Source organism: Leptonotus elevatus, chromosome 15 (assembly GCF_054856555.1).
Source record: "Leptonotus elevatus isolate MCC_2025b chromosome 15, RoL_Lele_1.0, whole genome shotgun sequence".
In the NCBI taxonomy this organism is placed as follows: domain Eukaryota; kingdom Metazoa; phylum Chordata; class Actinopteri; order Syngnathiformes; family Syngnathidae; genus Leptonotus; species Leptonotus elevatus.
This window is the reverse complement of record NC_141253.1, coordinates 2192833-2205000: the sequence shown is the minus strand read 5'-3', so window position 1 is coordinate 2205000 and position 12168 is coordinate 2192833. Positions and strand designations below refer to the sequence as shown.

The following is a 12168-nucleotide window of genomic DNA, read 5'->3' as shown; positions in this document are numbered from 1 at the left end:
TTCACAGAGATTTGTCAATGTTTTCCAATAAAACAAGATTAGAATACTGAAAGTGTATGCTGCTTGTTATGAAAAAAAAAATACAAAATCGGGATCGGCAGGTCAGACTTTTTAAAAGATCGGGGATCGGCCGGAAAATTGTGATCGGTGCACCCCTACATATTTTTGCATTCTTATATGTGTACAGTATTTATATTTTATGCTTGAAAATAAGAAAATGCTCAGATTTTCAATTTAAGCATTTTTCCTGCAAATTGAACAAAATAACTTTTAGATATTCCCACAATTTAGGTGTTGTTGAACCAATGAATTGACTCGGCGACTTTACCACTGCACATCACCTAATCGTTAATCACAGGTTTTTAGCATCTCGTCTTCTCATCGGCAATTCTAGCTTTGGAACACAATACAAGATCAACTCCCACAAATTATAATTATGGTTAACAGAACGATGACTTGTTTTGAATCAATTTGTTTCAATGCCTGACGTGAAACCGGTCTGTGGGGAAAATAAGGTTGGGATCGAAAATATAACAATGCCGTCATCGATTAATTATTAGACCGGCAGTCTCCTACAAAATGCCTTTAGTTGACTAATTTGGCAACCATGTTGTTAGTGTAAGCAGTGCACATCAGCTTTGCAAATAAATTGCACAGCCTCTATGAGAAACAATCACGTTCAAACAAACGAGTTAGGACGTTCGGGATGCAAACAATTTGTTACTTTCGTACAAACACAAATTAGTAAGCGGATGCTGTCGGAGAGCATACCGGTATTCACAAAAAATAAAAATATATAACAAAAATCATTTCAGAGGATCGCCTTCCCGGATACCTGCTGGTGTTTCACATCGCCTCTCAAAGGTTGGCAGCTTGGAGACAAACATGTCGTCCTCTTTAAATCGAAAGAAGCAGAGGAGGAGGAGGACACAAATGTGAGGACCGGCTGACAAATGCGCACCACACACAATTTTCTATCGAGTGTGTGGGACTTGCAAAAGGGCAAAATATTCCACTGAATTGGATGCATTTGGGTAGGAATTGGACATAGTGAAAGGAGAGGACGACGGCTTGGCAATGGGAAACTCACTTTGACTGAGAGGGAAGAAAGAAAAACAAGACGAAGGGGAAGAGAAGACTTCCGACACACGAACGGGAACAACGTGATCAGGGCCTGAGAGACGAGGAAGAGGGATCAAAGGAGTGAGGGAGGGAGGGAGGGAAGGAAAGAAGGCGGTGAAGAAGGAAGCAAGTGGTGGATGAAGGAAAGAGTTGAAGGAAAGCAGACGTGGGTGAAGACGGAAGAAAAAACAGGATGATGAAGGAAAGTGATGTGATGGAATGATGGATGGAAAAAGGAGGAATAAAAGCAATGGATGAGGAAAAGTAAACAAAAAATAGATTAAAAAAGGAATGGATAAATCAGGGAAGAAATGGATGATGACGGGAAGACGCAAATGAAGGAAGGGCAACGGATGAAGAAAGGAGCGAAAGCATAACAAAGCAGTGTTGACGTGACAAAATGGCATCCTCCTTACCGACAGTGGGCGTGTTGGCGGCGCTGAGCGAAGCGTTGGACGACAGCGACGACGAGCTCTCGGCGCGGGCCAGCGGCGCGGCAGGAGGCGGACTGGCGCCGGGCGCCTTGGGCGGACTAAAAGGTCTCGCCTGGAGGGGAAAATAATCGTAAAAAAAATCGTGGACAGACTTGCCCGCTGTTATTAAGCGTTTGTTTGTACTCACAATTTCATTGATACCGCTGAGTTTCCCCGTGGGGAGTTTTGGCCTGGAGGAAGGACGGGGTGGCGGCACCAGCACGCCTGCCGTCAGCGGCGTTGTCGGGCGGTTGGGCGCTAAGCAGGGGGAAATGGAAGTTGGTGCTTAATTGGAGATTTTCTCAAAGGTCAATTCATTCATTTAATTTCGGGTGAAAACTCAAGTGAAACCCACGCCAGATAAATTCAACACACAAACACAAAAAAAATAGCAGTCCAAAATAAACAACATTCAGAAAACTGCACAGCAAAATAAAACAGTCAGTTCAAAAACAAATGCTTCAATACTAAAAACAGGCACAAAGTCAAAAAACTAAATAAAATCCATCAAACCATATCCAATTAAATAAAACACAAAATAATAAATACAGGTTAAGTAAAACTAATTAATAATAATAAGAAAGGCACAAGTCAATAAAGGAAAAAAAAGCAAAGTAGTAAATTAAAATTTTAAAACAAATCAAATGTACAAACCAAAACAAAAAAACATCAGGGAATGACTAAAACAAATAAATGTAATAAAAACTGCTCAATAGCTCTTTGTGGTACTATAATGAGTATAATCTAAAACTAAACAAAAGCTAAATCTAAAATCGAATCTAAAACAAAACCATACCAAAAGTCAAAAAATATATTTCACGAAATAAACATAAATATGCAAAAATAACAAAATAAATTAAAACCAGGCATTGAGCCAAAAACCTTTATATAAAAAAAAATTCCACTCAACAAAATCAAAGAGGAAAAACAAGAAAAAAAATAATTAAAAATAAACAGGTAACACGAAAACAAACCAATAAATCACCTGAAGTAAATAAAAAAAATAAAAATCACATGAACCATTAAATATTCAAATCAAATTTTAAAAAATCGAAAAGAAAACATATCAAATCTGAAGCTTAACGTCAAGCATGCAGTCCAAACTCAAGCATCATGTGCCAAACGTTACCCGGCAATATTTGCGCGGCCCCATCGCTCAACCCGAAGAAAGTGTTGGAAAACCCTTGGCCCGCTTTTCCGTACGCGTCGGCCGAGTCGTCCGAAAGGAAGCGGCTCGCCCTGCCGGGTGGCCGGCGGCCGGCGGCCATCTTGTCGCCGAAGGCGATCCACTGGCTCTGGGACCAGGAGACGGAGGAGAGGGCGTCGTCTGCGTCATTGCGTCCTACCGCAGAGCTCCGGACGCAGTCAGCCGGTTCAGGCGGCACCGTGATGGGGGCGCTGTGGGCCCGGGCGGGCAGCGGCCGGAGCGCTTGGAAAGGAGTTTCCGGCGAGTCCCACGGAGACGACGCGGTCGAAGAGAACGACGAGACGTCTTTGGGCCGCTCGGCCAAAGAGGGCGAGCGCTCGGGGGCCGGCGACATCTCCGCCAAAGCTTTTTGTTGAACAGCAGTCCAAAGCAGAAAATACAGTGGGCATATAAAAAGTCTACACACCCCTGTGAAAATGCCGGGTTTTTGTGATATTAAAAAAAAAAATTAAATCAAGAAAAATCATTTGAAATCATTTATCAATTCCAAAAAAAAAAATATGTAAAAATAGTGGAAGGTGGTTGCATAAGTGTGCACACCCTCACTTACTGGTGATGGATTCACAAACCATTCACATCAAGCTCAGGTTAAATGGAAGCCGGCACTCATTTCCCTCCATTTTTACTAAGGCCCCTAGCAGTAGAAACTGCTCATTCCTAGCAGTAATTTTAAGGTTTTATGCTAACACTTACTAGCCAAGTTTACTTGGAGACTTTTTTTTCATTTACTGATACAGTAATTGATCCCACTTCCTAGTAGTGAAAATTTGTTCGTTTTAGTTAATTAGTAGTCCGAGTTAGTATAGTTATTCACATAGTTCTATCTACCAAGTAGCCACAAGATGTCGGCAAAGCACTACTTTTGTCTAAATGAAATTCCTCAACTCACTGCACTTTCCTTGGCATTAAAATGCCACATTTTGCTAAAACACACTTTTTTTTTAAGAACATGTCCTTATTTTGCTGACTTTGCTCATCGATTTAGTTTTTCTTTAAAGAACTTATCCTCTGGTATTTGCTGAAATACTCACCTATTAGCTTTCCCCCCCAGAACCTTGCATACATTGTTACGAAAAATAATCTAGCCGCATTTTCTTGGAATCTATTATTAATAGTCACTGAAAAACTTCCCTATCAGAGTTTTAAGAACCTATCCTCCATTATTCCTGAAAATTCCGCTATTTACATTTATTTACTTTTCTGTTAAAAAATTATTATTATTTTTTTTTTAATGGCAATTTACCAAACTACAAACCAGAACCAGAAAATTAGCAGACAATGTTAACAATAACCACACAATGCAACATACAGCAAACATCAGGATAACTATTAATATTTTTTTTGAAGTCAATTTTTCCCCCCGGCTTTTACCTGTCGTGGCTTGTGACTCTCGTGTCAGAAAAGATGAAGAGAGGACAATACAGGCAAGGTCTGACGAGAGCAAGTACAAAAATACACCCAGAAATAATAACTGACTCATTCGAAAACAACAAACTGTTCAAAAAAATGGACAAATACATAAATGAGGACTCTGGACATACTTTTGCAAACATAATCGGCCGATGCTCTTTTTGACTTTGAAGCTTTGACAGTAACGAGACGGTGTTTGACAACATACGTGCCGGGGGGGGGAAGCTTTCACGGGTGACCCGCTCGACCCCGACGAGGTGCCAATTAACGCTGGATTATGGTCGAGTTTAGGCGGCGGGTCAGCGCTAATGTCACGCCTCTACACACACCGCGGCACGGAAAGGCCGCCGCACTCATAAAACGAGCTTAGATATTATACGTGCGGAGAGAAAAGAGGGAGTGATTGAAAAGAAAAAAGGACGTTTTAATTCAATGACATTAAGTAGCAGGGGGAGGCGCGGAGGGGGTTCCTGTGGGGAACCACTACTAGCTAGCCATATCAAATATGTAAATGTTTGGATACCTGCGGATGTGGACACGGGTTGGGAGGAAGCTGCGGTCAGGAACGGGCCGAGCGGATCCAGGGACAGGAGATCGTTGTTGGTCAGTCTGTGGGATACGCACGCAAGGAAAAAACTGTGACGTTAGAACCATTTTAGCCAAAGAAAGATCGATTGACTATATGTGACTCAGTCCTTTAATCTCACCCACTGAGCAGTTACATTAGCAGGGATTTTGTCAAATAAATCTGTTACATTCATTTATACATTTGTAATGGGTTTGAAAAAAATAGTCCCATTTAAAAAAATTCTAGACTTTTGTATGCATAAAAATGTCAATAATATATTTTTGTATTTATTACATTTATAATCAAATTGATAATATTCAAAACGAGAAATACAATTTATTACAATAGAAATGATAAAAATTATTACAATTTCAAAAATTACCTTTTCAATTAAGTAAATATAAAATAGGACACTAAACAGCATGAATTGTTACTCCTTAAAATATATGTAGGTAAAATAAACTAAATATTTTAGCTTTGACATATGGTTAATTAAGATTGTATTCATTAATAAGCATCACGTAAAATAAACATTAAAAAAAAGTGTTAATTAATTATGAATAAATAATTTATATTTAAAATAAGCATGAATAATTACTGTACATAAAATACCAAAATATTTGTGTTTTTAGATAAAATTAAGTAATGACATTTTTTTTTTTAATATATAATTATACTGTGAATTAAAGCCAACCATGTTAATGTTATTCTATTATAAAAATTAGAAATACTACATAAAACAGTAAATAATAATGAACAGGGGTGCCCATAATTTCGGTGCTCATTTTCCCCCCACGAACCACCGGCACTATTTACATACACACACATTACCTCATGTATTTTATGAGCTGGCCCTCGTGTTCATTTTCCAATCAAATGTGGCCCTTGAGCTCAAAAGTTAAGAAAGCGAGAAAGGTGGTGGTGCTACTTACTCGTATGAAGCAGGCACTCGCGCTTTAGCCAGCTCGTCACCTGCGGGGAGGAAAACACTTTTTTTTTTAGACATGGCAACAAGATTGTCCCTCAAGGAGGGTTTTGAAGTCCATCACACTTCCATCTCCCCACAAATAAACTGGCATTAAAATAAAAAAATAAAATGAAGCCACCATCTGACGTTAAAAGCGAGAATCAATAACCAATAGATCGCTATTACAAATGGCAGGTTGCTCAATGATAAAAGCACTTACTCAGCACTTTCCAACAGGGGCTGCATGAATTGGTCTTTCGCCACTGTTTATAAAGTCTGAAGCTGCAGTAGAATAAGGTTGGATTTACACTGCAATGTACGTTACTGCATTCATATTTGTGTGAACAGTAAATGTCAAATGTGACACATTAACATTATTTTTTTTTACTTTCGCAAATCTGCCTAGCGACACACCGCTGAAACTTTTTGTTTCAGTGATTCATGATTTACTAAAAATGCCTTCCAATACAGATTGAATGGAACCGGATCACCTGGCGACTAATCCGGATTACCTGGATCCAGAGCTGGATTGCTTGCCAACTAATCTAGACTGAATGGCTCCAGATTGGTTCGCAACCGTCCCGACAATTCTGGATAGTGCGCGGAAGAGATGAGCTCATTCATATTTGAATTGTGTAAAATAAATAAAATGAATTGGGATGTGGAAGGAAATTGGTTTGACATTACAAATGTATACAGATAGAAAATGTGCTTCTTATTTTTGGATGATATTAACGACATCGTCGATGTGTTTGTCCTCAGATGAATAGCTGCTCAAAAGCTCAGCTAATCAAAACACAACCTTGTGAGAGGAGAAAAAAAAACTTTCCAGATTGAAAGCGGGTGTTTTTCCAGCGGGACCCACCAGAGCAAAGACAGATAACCCAGACGGGAGCTGAGGACGCCAAGGGATTATTTGTGACATGTTAAAATACTAGCGTCCAATTAGGCAATTAATCTCCCTTACGCGCCGGCGGGAGGCAAACAAACGCCGACGCTGGCGTTCCCGGGAAAAGAACAGCTATTTGCTTTTTTTCCCCGGGACGTGTTGCTCTTGGCTCAGCTTTCTCAGCGACTTCTTTGAAAATCAAGCGTCGAGTAAAAAGGCACTTTGGAGTGGGGTGGGGGTGAAAATACTTACTGGATTGGTTCCTCCGCATTTGGCCCTAAAAGAAAAAAAACACAGCAAAAATGTACAGTCAACTTGTTTGAAAACATACAAAGAAAAAAGACAATGTAGCCAAAGAAAAAATAAATGCATTTATACACTTGACTGAGATATTTTTGGGGTCTGTCTATTTGTGGTAAGGTGTTAATTGAAAATAATTATCATTTTAATAATGTTTTTCTGAAAAGAAGTAATGATTATTAATTAATCTGTAGTTACTAAAATGACATCATGCATGTACAAAAAAAAATTGACTTTTCCAAGTGTTTATTATGTACAATTATATTAAATCTGTTTTTGTAGACCATGTAAAACACACATAGTAAATTCTTAAGCATTTACTGGGGTGAGGCCTTTATTTTACAAATATTAAGCACCATATTTTCTTTTTATATGATACATGGTATTTATTTACTTCAGAGATATTCTAATATCACCAATAATGCATAATAAGTTTTTACATTTCCTAAGCCTTTGATTGGACGTATGTTTAGCAACATATTTGCTTTTATCAGCTGAGTAAAAGCAGCAACAAGTCCTAAATTGTGCCGTTATTAAACTTTTCATTGCCAGTTTATTCAAGTCTTTTTTTTTTATTAGACATTTTTTTAAAGGTATGCCATATATTTATTTTTGTTTTTTTAGCATTTAAATTCTTATATGTTTTTTACATTTGTGTATTTGTTTGTATTTAAAATTCTACATTCTATTAAAATTGTCTTTTATGTTATTGTTTTCTCTGATCCAGCAAGAATGTACAATACAAATACAGTTCTTCAAACATTGATTTGCTGCACACAGCCAACAAAGCGTTCACAATGACATACAACAATAGCAGTCACTAGTAAAGCAAAGACTAATAAATACATACGACCTAAGTCTGACATTCCCGACGTTTTTAAGAGCTGAACTTTTGCTTCTTTTTTTTTTTCACCTGCTCAGTGCGAGCCGGTAAAAAAAAGATGCTTTCAAGTGCTTACAAAAAAAGTTGCAATGAATTGCTCCCAATGGCCTGGGACGTTCCCGCATCGAAAGTGAACGGGCCAGTAAATCACACTTGATGTTGTTGGAAGCAGCGGGGTGTCAGAAGATTGGACGCCGTGCAGTGACCATCGCTCATGGACTACTAGACAAACACGTAAATCTGCACAGTCAAGCCGCGTAACACAAGATCCTCTCCTCTCCTCTGTGTGTGTGTGTGTGTGTGTGTGTGAGTGTGTGTGTGTGTGCGTGTGTGTGTGTGAGAAACAACGAAATGGCTCTGAGGAACACAAAACAGGCGAGGTTCCGTCCCACCCGGCGCTAAGCGGCAAATGGGTTCAATTACGGCTCTCCTCGGTGACCACACACACACGTGCATATAAATAGAAAAAGAAATGGAGGGAGCCAAACAGGAGGTGGGGGAGGAAAAAAAAAGACATTTAAATAATTGACACCAGACGACGCAATTGTGTCAGCAGCCGAGAGGATGATGGATGGCGACTTTAATGGGGAAACCTCCTGTCAATATAAACAGGAAGTGACATGCGTTACTGCACAGGTGACACATTCAGGGCTCCAGGGCCAGGTCAGGGGGAGAGAAAAAAAAAGAAGCTAAGAGCCGGGGACCCAGGGGCAATTTTGCAATATGAGGTGATGATTAGAGGTGCCCACACCGAAGAACAGATTAGCTGTCTGCAGTACCTGAAAGCAAAACTTGAGTAAAAGTACAAGAAATAATTTTGGTAAAGGCAAAAGTCAGTATGTAGAAGTCGACTTGAGTAAAAGTCTTAGAATAACAACAGCAATTTTCTGATATAGGCGGTAAAAAAAAAGAAAAAAAGATCATGCTTTTATTTATCAGTGAATCGAGCTAACTGGACTATTCACGTTTGTTAAATCTTTTTGTGTGTGTGTGTGTGTGTGTGTTTAGTACATGTTAAAATTTTACTTAGGCAACTATGCCGTTGGGCTTCACATATTTCACATTAGAAAAATCACTTTTTCCCCCCAAACAAACATTCAAATATGACTAAAATATTTTACATTTGAAAAATCTCTCATTTTCAGAATACATTCAAGTCGGTTGGGAAAAATTGCAATTATGTTGACATAATAAATTTTACATTAGAAAAATCTCAAGCAACTATGCCTTTTTTTTTTTAAATAGCACAATCATTGACACGTTTGAACCCTTCTCTGCATCGTTCATTTGCTAAAAAGAAGCCCCACTGGGAATGTAGAACTTTTCTAAAAATAGAAAAGATGTAAGCCGTTTCATTTGCTATGTATTGTACATCTATTCCTGTTCACACAAAAGAAGGGCAGTTGTTGTTTCCTGGCTGTACCTGATGTGAACTAAACCATGATCTTAAAGCTAACCCCTGTCCCCAACTGTGATTTGAGTCTTAACTACGACACGGCCTGAAAACTTCTGAAATGGACTCTTTAAAAGTAACATCTCTGGAGTGTGTGTGCGTGTGTGTGTGTGTGTGCGTGTGTGAAGAAAGAAAGCAAACAAGAGGGGAGGAAGAGAGGTGAACGGCCAAGACAGAGTGGTGCCCTCTCGTTGCCACGCCAAGCCTGGCACGCACACACAGCTTACTTGAATTTTTAATGACGATGCTTATTTTCAGAGAGAGTGAGACCGCCTGTTGCGACATATTCCTTTAAGTGCATGTGTGTCATAATAAAGTTGTTTTAGGGAGTTAAAAAAAAACTAAAAACAAACAAACAAAATGTTTAAAAATACAACTATCAATAATTAACAACTGCTGGATAAAAGTAGTAGCAGGTCTTCACGAAGCTTAACTGTGTTGTACTAAAACATTTTGGACGTCAATTTATTGAGTCTTTTTATTTTATAAAAAAAAAAACTCTTAATACTGTATAAGTATTTTATATTGTTATACGACTTTTAAACTATTAAACTTTATATTTTATAAGTTATGCTTTTGTATTTTTTATTCCATTAAAATAAATAATTTTATGTTTACCCAGTTTTTCCTCATTAAATCAGAAAGTCATTAAACAGATTTTTTTTTTTTTTTAATGGGGTCAAAATTACCAAAAATATGATACAAGGGTTGTAATGTTGTAGGTCAACTGACCTGTGTTTAAAAAATAAAAAAGCTTCTTTTTATTTGATATTTTTGAAAATATTTTAAGAATTCGCGTGGTATATTAAATATTTTTGCCCAGCAATGAAACAAGATGCAGAATTCGTATTGACCCATGAACATTTTTGGTGTACCAAATAAACTCAGCTTGATGCTCCAATAATGTAAATTAATTTTAAACATATTAAATGTCTGATTAACATTTTTGTTTGAAATATGAACTCCCGAATCCCCAAGTCAATGTAATATATCCTGGTAAATGTATGTAAACACTGTATTTAACTTTGTGTGCTTTTAAGTAGGGGCTAGGGGGGTGGGGTGGGGGAAGGGGGTTCGAGGGGGTTTAATGCAATCATGTAAAGCCGCATGTGACTCACAAGCTAATGCTCGGGCTCTTGTTAAGTATAAAAATAAATGCCTTGAAAGGCTAGGAATGCCACCGGCGTCCTGTGGTCAAGCGTGACTAAAACATTCTCCTGATGCCCTCTAGTGTTGCTAAGCGGGAGCGTTCCTCCCGCCTGTGTCCTCCGTCTTGTCCAGTGACTAATATGAGGCAGGATTTTTCTGACTGCCTGTGGCTGTAAAACCTCTGACACAAAGAAAACTGCTTTTGACACAAAGAAAACTGCTTCTTTTTTTCCCTTTTTTTTTTAAGTTTATGTGATCGAAATCTTTAACTGCAATTATTGTATTGCACCGGCGGTGGCGCTGTATCAGAAACAGTTGGAAGTCACTCCTAAAACAGTCTAACACAAATTTCCATGACGTCGGCAAATATGTCAGACAATTTGGTGGATTTTCAAACCGATAAAATATCGTGTCTTTGAAAATCAGAACATCAGATTTTTCCGCAAAAAAATATGAAGCCGCCGTAAAGAACCCCGCACACCGAGTGCATTTCTAGACGTTAACGGCAACGTACCGAGGTGGGCGGCGACAGGACGATGTTGCCGATGGAGGCCTTGAGCTCATCGATGGTGGCGCGGTTCTGGGGCGTGCCGTTGTTGGGCTGCACGGGCTTGATCTCCACGTGGAACTTGCGCGGCTCCTCCTCGTCCTCGGAGTCGCTGGACGAGTAGAAGGAATTCTCTTTGGCATGTTCGCCACATCCCGTTAAGGAAGCGACAAGAGCAAAAGAAGAAAAAACTTGCAAGAGGATTTTTTTTGAAACTCTTAAGATCCCCTCATATAAAGCTATAGACACAGTATTCTGATTAATATCATATTTGTGGACTAAGAAATAAGCAGACTAATCTATCAATTTTCATCAATTTAAGGGCGTACTATACTGCCCTCTGCTGTTGACTGAAGTTGACGTCAAAGTGCCCTCAAGCTCACTTGTTTTCTTAGTTTGGTCACATTTTTTTGGGCACGCTCACCGGCCCCTTACGCATTATTTCTTTAAATGATAAGAGATAACTTATTGCAATTTATTTAGCTGACTCCCAAGCCACGTCAAAGGGGGACCCTAGATTGAGAACCAGTGATTTAAGGATATCATTCTCCATAGATTCTGGCCGGATGCAGAAGCCCTCGTCGTCCACTCGTGGAACATTCTGCAAACAGAGACAATGTAAACAATGTTGGCTTAAAATGAACCACCTTGTGCAACCCGATCAATCAATTAAAAGTCACTATCTCATATCAACGTCATATAGTAGCTTTTCAGTACGTAGCTATAAGGCGATAAACTAACTGCATTAGAGCAGAGGTTGCTATTTGAGGAAATGTTAACTAAACTATGTTAAAAAAAAAAAAGATCATGCTTTTATTTATCAGTGAATCGAGCTAACTGGACTATTCACGTTTGTTAAATCTTTTGTGTGTGTGTGTGGGTGTGTGTGTGTTTAGTACATGTTAAAATTTTACTTAGGCAACTATGCCGTTGGGCTTCACATATTTCACATTAGAAAAATCACTTTTTCCCCCTCAAACAAACATTCAAATATGACTAAAATATTTTACATTTGAAAAATCTCTCATTTTCAGATTACATTCAAGTCGGTTGGGAAAATTTGCAATTATGTTGACATAATATATTTTACATTAGAAAAATCTCAAGCAACTATGCCTTCTCTGCATCGTTCATTTGCTAAAAAGAAGCCCCACTGGGAATGTAGAACTTTTCTAAAAATAGAAAAGATGTAAGCCGTTT

The 12168-nt window shown here is 38.6% G+C and overlaps 1 protein-coding gene across 4 annotated transcripts in view; it reads right to left on the bottom strand.

Moving 5' to 3' along the window:
• Positions 1 to 12168, bottom strand: part of fcho2 (FCH and mu domain containing endocytic adaptor 2) — a 44757-nt gene that overhangs the window by 7388 nt on the left and 25201 nt on the right. The window contains exons 13-22 of one of the 4 annotated variants that reach the window (XM_086097561.1): positions 11512 to 11569; positions 10936 to 11111; positions 6889 to 6913; positions 5713 to 5752; positions 4736 to 4821; positions 2725 to 3147; positions 1744 to 1853; positions 1539 to 1668; positions 1091 to 1174; positions 836 to 895 (exon numbers count right to left, since the gene is read on the bottom strand). In XM_086097561.1, coding sequence (XP_085953687.1) covers positions 836 to 895; positions 1091 to 1174; positions 1539 to 1668; positions 1744 to 1853; positions 2725 to 3147; positions 4736 to 4821; positions 5713 to 5752; positions 6889 to 6913; positions 10936 to 11111; positions 11512 to 11569 — 1192 coding nt within the window. The remainder of the gene's footprint in view (positions 1 to 835; positions 896 to 1090; positions 1175 to 1538; positions 1669 to 1743; positions 1854 to 2724; positions 3148 to 4735; positions 4822 to 5712; positions 5753 to 6888; positions 6914 to 10935; positions 11112 to 11511; positions 11570 to 12168) is intronic. The other 3 variants (XM_086097558.1, XM_086097559.1, XM_086097560.1) reach the window with 3 other exon arrangements.